General features: G+C 39.8%; 1 protein-coding gene across 1 annotated transcript; it reads right to left on the bottom strand.

Moving 5' to 3' along the window:
• Positions 1-657: 657 nt before the first annotated feature.
• LOC124282737 lies at positions 658-3,559 on the bottom strand. The gene is made up of 3 exons (XM_046718759.1): positions 3,546-3,559; positions 1,764-2,199; positions 658-809 (listed from the first exon to the last, which is right to left on the bottom strand). Exons 2-3 carry the CDS (start codon positions 2,194-2,196, stop codon positions 718-720), a joined length of 525 nt encoding a protein of 174 aa, XP_046574715.1. The 5' UTR covers positions 2,197-2,199; positions 3,546-3,559; the 3' UTR covers positions 658-717.
• Between the last annotated feature and the right edge of the window lie 6,645 nt (positions 3,560-10,204).

Genomic DNA, 10,204 nt, shown 5'->3' with positions numbered 1-10,204 from the left:
GCAGATTTTTTTATCGAAAGTGAACCTAAATAAAAAAGTTAAAACAATGTATTTTCAAGTATTCTCTGGGTCGTTTTGAATTTTTCACCGATGACCCCTGTTCATACAGGAACAGTTAATACCTGTTTAAACTCAAAACATTAATTTAAATAAAAAAATTAATAAATAAAAACTTAAACAAATAATAAAAGCTTATGTATACAAAATATGTAACTATAGTATGTGTGATGAGGTGAAATTGGGGTTAACGTCGTGCTTGAGAATATTTTGCTCATATGACGACGTGCATGCATGTGTATGTGCATGTGCAGCTTGTACTAGCCCAGACTGAAGCTGGTTTTATAGTGCTAGCCAAGTGAAATACCAAGCCGCAGTGAAGCATGAATACCCCACTCAGACACATTATACTGACTCCGAGCCGACCAGTCCTTGTTGTACCCATTAATCCCGAACGCTAGGCAGGGACCAACAAGTACCATATTTTAACGTCTTTTGGTATGACGCGGCCGGGGATCGAACCCGTGACCTTCCGCTCTCCGGGCGGACGCTCTAACCTCTACACCACGGAGGCGGTCAACTTTAGTTTGTAATACGTCTACAAAATAATTGAAAATATGTAACTGGTACGTATACTGTATACAATATATATAACCCACAACAAAATATTTTATATATGTATAATGAACTGTTAAGCCAGTTTTGTCTTCGCATACACTTCTAGAATGACATCTGGAGCCCCAACACCATGTACAGGATCCTGACGCCTATAAACATCAGGATTGCAGGCAAACCCTGGATTTCCTTGGCACCTGCGAATGACACAAAGGTGAAACTATGAAAATAACACAAACAAAATACACAATCGCAACCAGTAACCCTTAATCGCTAGACAACTAGGGTGGTTGGGAGCCGTGTCAGGAGTTCGAATCCCTTAACCGACACTTATACAACTCGTAAGTCCCATACTTGTCTTCCTTCATTAAGACTGACTGACTGACTGAGTTTAGTTTTACGCCGCTTTTAGCAATATTCCAGCAATATCACGGCGGGGGGACACCAGAAATGGGCTTAACACATTATGCCCATGTGGGGAATCGAACCCGGGTCTTCGGCGGGACGAGCCAACGCTTTAACCACTAGGCTACCCCACCGCCCCCCTTCATTAAGACAATCAAAGGGGAAAGCGACTGTACCATGTTTATGTCCATACACACTAAGGGCAGTTTGGTATCTTAGAGGTTAAAGCTTTCGCTCGTCACACCGAAGACCCGGGTTCGATTCCCCACATGGGTACAATGTGTGAAACCCATTTCTTGTGTCCCCAACCGTGATATTACTGGAATTTTGCTAAAAGCGGGGTAAAACTAAACTCACTCACGCATGCGCAATAACTCCCCCCTTGATCAGTAAGAATTACCATACAAACTACACTTGAAATATCTGTGATCCTATGGCCATAATGAATGCAAGGGATCTCATTATTTTGCAATAGTCAGATTTGTACATTTAACATTTTTCAAATTCTCGATACTGCATACATAGCAATATTACCTAAATAAAGGTATGATACATTAAGGATGACAATTTCACGTCTTTATTATGTTGTGATGTGACGTTTCGGTATAGATTCGCCTGAAACGCTTTCCTTAAGCGAGACATCGATAGACAAAAGCACTGCTGTCCCGTTGACTAAAACGTCAGTGATTACAAAGGAATCATTTTTTTAAAATCTCTATAATGCAAAGGGTAAACTGAAGACACACCTGATGTCAGCGCTTGCTGGTATTCATAAAATTTTCTTTCCAGCTGGGCCTCTGTCATACAGTCGGGAGTATTTGACGAACCCTGAAAAATATTACGGAAAAATTCCCCTACAACTGGTATTGCCGCAGCTAGTACAGAAGCTCTCTTTGGCCTCCTGCCATCATGACTGTTCGGCTCCTCGCTCATCACGTCAGAATCTTGCACGTGGTCTTCTCTGTTCTCTGACGTCATCGCGGACTTCATGTAAGAGCTGCGATGCTCCTGCACATGCGCTGCATAAGCATTGAGAGAGGAGGATGCTGATTGGCTAAGTGGAGCCTGGGTCTTGACTTGATCTTGTACGGGCTGATTTCGTTGGCTGATCGCTGCCATTGCCCATACTGAGTGTGTCGACAGGACAACTAGGACCTGAACTTGGGTAATTGTCCGCATTTTCTGTAATACATTAAAGATGGAAGTAAGGCTAGGTTGTTTGTTTGGTTGATTTGTTATTGTTTGGTTCTTTTCTTTTTCTTTTTTCATCTTTTTTCTTCTTGATCTCTAAATCACCCGTCCTGACCCTCACCCCACCCCCCATCCCTCTCCTACGTCAAGAGTTCATGGGTAGACTAGAACAAGTCTCTGCGTAATAATTAACAGTTTAAATGATAATTTCTAAACAATATATGAATATAATTAAGTCCTTGTCCCTCTAACAGACTGACGTCAAAGTGGAATGTCCGTTATCTAGACTCGCCTCTTTAAAGAATAGAATTACTATACAGCCTTTTTATCGAGTATCTTTGAATGGGATGTAAAGAATTAGGACCATACTGATACTGACAGGGATAATACGTTTACAATATCTTGATATACTCAAAGGTAAAGAAACGCGATCATATGGGTATATTGACATCTGACGCTTAGTTATAATACTTATGATACTTTGAGGCTTTAAGTTTCTTAAAACAATCAGCAAGTTCCCAATTTTGAGAATTAGAACTTAAATTTTCTATCAATCTATATATTTTTGTAGTAATCTTTAGAAAGCGTCTGGACTTGACCAATGTGCCATGTAACACAGAGGAACGTTTGAAACGTTTGAAACGTTTTTTTATAAGTCTACTTCTGTATCTGATACGGGTAATTGGGTCGTCAAAGGGCACAATTCAGTGTGCAGAGTTGCGTCCCTGGGACACCCAAGAATATTTTGGGTTCGAATGGTTTGCCCAGACTATATTTCTAGGTTTATCATCACCAAACCCTGTATCACCGCAGTGGTAAACGCCAGCCCCCAACACACATTAAACCGACACGCCGTGCTATATAACTGGAATGTAGGGAGGGTGACGTAGCCGAATTCGCCTTGTGGTTCGCCCGTCACGCTGAAGACCAGGTTCGATTTCCCACATGAGTACAACGTGTGAAACCCATTTCTGGTGTCCCCGCTGTGATAGGTTTATCAGCACCAAACCCTGTTTCACCGCAGTGGTAAACGCCAGGTCTCCTTCCCCAACACACACACATACACATTAAACTGACACGCCGTGCTATGTAAATTGAGTTCGCCTAGTGGTAAAGCGTTCGCCCGTCACGTTGAAGACCCGGGTTCGATTTCCCACATAGGGTACAGCGTGTGAAACCCATTTCTAGTGTCCCCCGCCGTGATATTGCTGGAATATTGCTAAATGCAGAGTAAAACCACACTCACTCACTCATTCACTCATAGAGGCATAACACCAAGTTCACTCATATGTTTAAAATCGTAATATAATATGCTCGCATTACATTTAAAAACTTACCTGAGAAGCTCTCCGTGACTCTCTCTCTTTGTGTATGAAATGGTGTCCAATTTGCCTCGCCTTTATACGATAATTTTGACTGTCAATATTGGTTGACTTCCTGTTAGTCATGACAGAAAGTAGAATAGTCACTATTATGTCACCTAGTAATTGTGTAAGATTGCATTCAGGTGCATTTACTTTCCGGTCGATTCCCGAAGAATTGCGTTTTTATTGAATTGGTGCATTCACGTTTTCCGGTCGAGTCACACCTATTTCACCCCTACTTAACCCCCAGCCCCTACCGACAATAGCTGTCTCATCGGGATGTTAGTGACGGTGTCATGTACGACATCACCATCACCACCACCACCCATAATACCATCATCATTTCCAACACCACCACTACCAACCTCCTCCTCCTCATCATCATCATCATCATCATAACCGTCATCATCATCACCGCTCACCATTATTTCTTATTATGAGTAAACATACAACATTATGTGAATCTCAGTGTTCAGTCTGTTAAATTTCAAGCTACAAATTGAGTTAGAGATACATATCCACCTTGGCAAATATAATCAAGCAGGATTGTTTGAAAATGTAGTTGTTAGTTCTCGATTTCCATGCAACTAAAATTATCGATACTACATACATGGAAATGCTACCTTTTCGTTAAAAATATATTTTAAATCTGATTTAGTAAAATTATTAATCACTCGATGACACTTTTCATTGTCGCCTGCTATTAGAGGCGACTTCCTGTGCGTGTACAACCAGTTCTTTTAGTTTTTTTAGCGAGACATTGTCAGCCACAAGTATTGCTATTCCACTGACTAAAACATCAAAGATTACAAAGACATATTTAAAATCAAACCTTTTTAGTGTAAAAGTGTAAACTCGTCCAGAGTGAGTGAGTTTAGTTTTACGTCGCACTCAGCAATATTCCAGCTTTATGGCGGCGTTCTGTTAATAATCGAGTCTGGACCACACAATCCAGTGATCAACAGCATGAGCATCGATCTGCTCAATTGGGATACGATGACATGAGTCAGCCAAGTCAGCAATCCTGACCACCCGATCCCGTTAGTCGCCTCTTACGACAAGCATGGGTTACTGAAGATCAATTCTTACCCGGATCTTCACGGGTCAAACTCGTCAAGAAGTAAGGGGACCATAAAATGCATTACATTTACAATCCTATAGCTTCACTATGCTGAAAATAATCAACTATGTATGAACTAACAGGCTGTTAGGTTTCCCATTTGTAATATGATGACGATATAACCTCAGACCATGAACGACACAACATTGGTGGACATTGCTAGCAAATGAGTTATCAGAGATCCGTGACGCATTCATGTACACTGTCAGGGTATGGTATATCTTTCCACAAGGTATATGTGTACACTATACGCTGAAACTGTGTGTAAGGGCAGCATTTATATTTTCTGTGTTTCTCATCGCCCGACCGACCATTTTAATTTTATTGCCGACCTCCCCTAAAAATTGTCTTTTTTCATTCCAACACTGCCGACTCGAACCGAAAACGTACCGCCTCGTCATATAAAAATGTAATATCTAAAATCTATTAATCAGTCGCTGCCACAAGTCCAAACAACGCGAGAAATTGAAATAAGAATTACAATAAATGAGAAATAAATGAGAAGCAAGAACATTATTCAGATAATATTGTCTTTATTATTTTTTTTTCCGACCGGCCAACCCACGTTCAGAATTTGGGGGCTACGTGAAACACATAAACAAAAATGATGCCCTAATTGTGGGCAACGATCATGATGCCTGGTTTGGTGACAAAATACATGTGCACTTAAAAAACAGTGTCCAATCAGCGCGGTGGGCGAGATGGCTAAGGGACCAGGCTAGTGATCCAGCGAGGTTGAGGTGTCGGGATCGAGCCCACCTGTGACTGGGTGTAAAAACCTTGGAGTCAACTTTCTGTGCAGACTCTTTCAGTGTTGTCACAACCCCTAGTGTACAGTACACAACCCTGTGCACTTAAAAGAACCCACGAATCCGTTGGTATTTGATCAGATGGTGGCCACATGAATACGTGCAAACACCTAGTTGCGGGTACAGCAACGTGCAGTGAACATGGACAAAGTACTGTGACTATGTGTCCCAGTCCACCCAGCTGTGAATGGGTACCTCTTTAGGATGAGAAAGCCACAATAACTCGGTGCGCCTAGTGGCTGCAAGAGTTGTATACTCCCCAGGGAATTGAGATTGATAATGCGATGTGCCGTTGAGATTGACATCCAATGATCGAGGGGGGGAAATACCAGCGCCTTGAGCATGCACTAGTGCGTGGATATGTGCGCTATATAAATATCCTATAATAATAATAAAAAATAATAATATCTTCGTTATCATGAGCCCGATTAATCTGTCGTACAGACCCTGAAACAAATATAAGCAAGAAAGCCCATGCAAGTCTAGAATATGTGGCAAGGCTAGATTTCCATAGTTTCAGTTCTGAAAAGTCTCTGGGCTTCTTTTCATTACTTTTAATAAATATTATTTATGAACCGTCATTTCTGTAAAATATATAGAGAATCCCACCCACAGATTAATCGGGCTCATGATAACGAAGATATTATTATTTATAAAAAATAATAATATCTTCGTTATCATGAGCCCGATTAATCTGTAGTACAGACCCTGAAACAAATATAAGCAAGAAAGCCCATGCAAGTCTAGAATATGTGGCAAGGCTAGATTTCCATAGTTTCAGTTCTGAAAAGTCTCTGGGCTTCTTTTCATTACTTTTAATAAATATTATTTATGAACCGTCATTTCTGTAAAATATATAGAGAATCTCACCCAAGTGTCTTCTGATATCAATTATATCAACACAAGTTGATAAAGTTACAAATATCCGAGGCTTGCCGAGGATATTTTTACTTTATCAACGAGTGTTGATATATTTGATATCAGAAGACACGAGGGTGAGATTCTATTTATCATCCAAAATCACTCTTTGTTAATTTTCAATGAAAAATGTACATCTCTGAACATGGTACTGCCATTAGACTTGTAGTGCAGCGATGTCATAGCATTGTGACGTCATCAAGTACATGACGTCATAGCATTGTCAGGGCATTGTACAAAATCTACTGTCAAAACGATATCTCCTAGGAGATATCGTTTGATCTCACACAAGCGATATCTCCTGTGGAACACAGTTTTGGATGATAAATACATATACATGTATGCTCATTTCAGAGACTAGATGTTAGTCTAGTGCTTCTATGCCTCGAAAAAGTTCATGTCTACATCAGTATGTCATCAAAACCAGTAATCATATATATATATATATTTCATGCATTTCATCATAAACTTTTGCAGTGCATATACTATCCAAAAAAAGAAACGCATATGCGTTTTGTATTTTTTAAAATCTATTACCTATTGTGTTCAAACAGTCGTCACAATATGTACACAAAAGTGTTGATAACATGATTTTACACAATTGCACATTAGTGAAAATTCGACTTTACCTGAAAATGTTGTTTTTTTATGAGATTTCTTACCAGAATTAAAAAGGCATCGCCACAACGCAACAGAAATCACCTTCCAGTTGAAATTGTGCAGCAAAGATCATGGACTGTCTGGCTATAAAAATCCAGATTACTTTCGGAGATTGGCATCCGTTTTGAAGGAGTGTCAAGCTCAAATCACTACGCCAAGTCTTGACGCTGCGACACGGAACATCGCCATTGAAAGAATGCACGTTCGAGATTACCAATTTTCTGTTGCCGGGCGTCTGAATGTAAGTCTTACACGATATCACGGCTTGCAGCTCGTTACAACCAAACAGGTATAACAAATGACCGTCCCCGTACAGGCAGACCTCGAGTCACCACTGCAGCCCAAGATCGGTACATCCGGGTACTACATTTGCGTGATCGTACTGCCAAGGGTGGTTGCACAGCAGCCAAGGTACCTGGACTTCGGACAATATCCGGTCAAACTGTACGGAACAGTTTGAGAGAGATTGGACTGAGAGGCAGGAGACCCGACGTCGGGACTATGCTACGTGGTCACCATCGCGCTCAACGTCTCCGTTATCTAAAATTATCCACTTGGTTGTATAGACATTACCTTCTTCTAAACTGATGTAAAAATCATTTCTTAAAGTCTATTTGTGGACGAGTTATACATGTTTGAAAATACAACATTTTCGCAACAGATTTCTGGGTTATGCGTTTCTTTTTTGGAATAGTATATTTTTGTAATAATGACATTGCTGTCTACGGTATCTTATATGGAATAGGTTTAACTTAATGGTTGCAGCCATTACTATGAACAATGTGACATGACTTTCTATACTGGCGGACAAAAGAAAGTATACACGTATATTTGATGAAACTGAAGATGAGCCAAACCAAAACGATTATTCGTTGGTGATGTATTTCACAGTTTTATAGTTGAGTTTTGCGCCTTACTTTTACATTGCTTCAGAGGAAATTGATATATATATATTGATATATATATATATTAAATCCAGTATTTAAATGTTTTCTATTTTCGGACATTTAATTTTTTTGGCGATCGTAAAACCGTTTTTAATATATACGTGGTGAAATGAATCACGAATGTTAAAAAGTTATTTTACAGGATAGATAGTTCCGAAAGATAATCCCATATTTCACAATATGAAAGTCACAAAGTGGTCATCGATATTTCTGGTTGTATTTGTTTTTCACAGGGAAATACACGCGATGGTTACACTAGTGCTCAATATAACTACTATGACTGAAATATTTCCTTAATGACGCACTCTAAATTTGCCTTTAAGTAGGGGCATAGATGTAGCGACGGCCAGTCTTCACGATACGCTTCAGATAATCTCGCACACACGAAGCTTCGTCTGTCACAAAGGTAGGGCTCTTTTGAGGTCTTTATTGAATGCATTTCCTAAGATTTTGTTCGTTCGGTCGTTGATTGATTGACTGATTGATTGATTGATTGATTGATTGGTTGGTTGGTTGGTTGGTTAACTAATTAATTAATTAATTGACTCACTCCATTCATTTATTTATTCATTAATTGTTATTGTCTATTCATTTCATGTTTCTCTTCCCCATAACGGCAAAACAGAATTGTACAAAATACTGTATATATAACAACAATCACAAGATAGTTTCTATAATTTCAAGCTGTATACAAAATTATTCAGCCACAGATTAGTTTTTACACACAGATGCATAATTACAATTAACAACTGTTCCGTTAATTTTCTGTTACATGACAAACAAACTCTGTGTGTGCTTTATGCGCATTATTTTATTCCATTCTGTCTTTTACATAACAAATTATTGAAAGAAACATTGGCATTACTCCCTTGCAATTGTGTTGTTTACAGTGTTGTTCCAATGCATTTGTGGCTTCACTTTCTGTTTGGACACGTAATTATTTCAGCAATCATGATGATCCTTCGCTGCCTATTGCTCCTGACTGTCTATTGCTTGCTGTCCACCCCGGGAACAGGAGCAAATACTATATCACAGTCTAATGACGTCATCATCTCATCTCCTTATGACGTCAGACAACCGCACATCGGGCCAGATGACCACAGCAGAATGCCTTTTCATCGAGTCATCCGAAGTCCTAAAGGATTTCTACCCAGAAAAGGATTAAAGACATTCAAGACTCAAAACATTCAAAACACTCCAGGAACTTCACTAAACAAGAAAGTAACTGATGCAAGCAAGCTGTTTCTATCCAAATTCCGAAACAGCGCCAACAAAGTAAAGGTTCAGAACAAATTGTCCAGCCTATTCAGATCCGTTTCAAAAGGGTCAGTTTCAGCAAGAAAGTCTCTGACATCGTTACTGCCAGGCCTACTGGGTTTGGGCACCTCTGGCGCTGGCCTTGCAACTGCCATTACCCAGTTACTGGCCGTTACGAGAAACCAACACAAACTAGAGCTCCCCAGCGTGTCTCCCCTTCAGCCTGGCGAGATACAGTCTCTGATGCAAGATTTAGTTGGTTCTGGCGCTGGTGTCAAGAGGAATGATATCATCGTGTCTGCTGTATGTGTACTACTGTGCGCAATGGTTTATCGTGGCTAAATATGGATCACAAATATGATTTGGGATACCTTTTTCTATCGTGAAACATATTTGACTGCAAATTCTTTTATGTGGGTTGAGAAAGCGTGAGGTCATGATTGTAATACAAATGAAAAAATCTCAAAACAAACCACATCTATTATCTACATATACCATATTTTCTTTCGTAAAACCTATGTTCCTGGAAATTCTTGTATGTGGGTTGAGAAAACGGGAAGTAATTATTATAATATAAATGAAGAAAATCTATTAAAAACACATCTATTATCGACATGTACATTTATAATGTTAGATTTAAAGACATATCAGTGATCATGGAGGCGTATATATCGCTATGGTTAGTAGAGTTAGGCTTCCATAGGGACTTCGGGTAAGAACAAGTCACCAATATCTCACACAGATCGTATAATGGAATCGGGTGGAGAGATTATTCATGGGGTGTCTGAGATTATTCATGGGAGCGGTGGGGTAGCCTAGTCGTTTAAGCGTCCGCTCGTCACGCCGAAGACCCGGGTTCGATTCCCCACATGGGTACAATGTGTAAAGCCCATTTCTGGTGTCCCCCATCGTGATATTGCT

Source organism: Haliotis rubra, unplaced genomic scaffold, assembly GCF_003918875.1.
Source record: "Haliotis rubra isolate DU_JTF1 unplaced genomic scaffold, ASM391887v1 Scf301, whole genome shotgun sequence".
NCBI classification, from domain to species: domain Eukaryota; kingdom Metazoa; phylum Mollusca; class Gastropoda; order Lepetellida; family Haliotidae; genus Haliotis; species Haliotis rubra.
The sequence above is the reverse complement of the archived record's forward strand: the minus strand, read 5'-3'. Positions and strand labels throughout refer to the sequence as shown.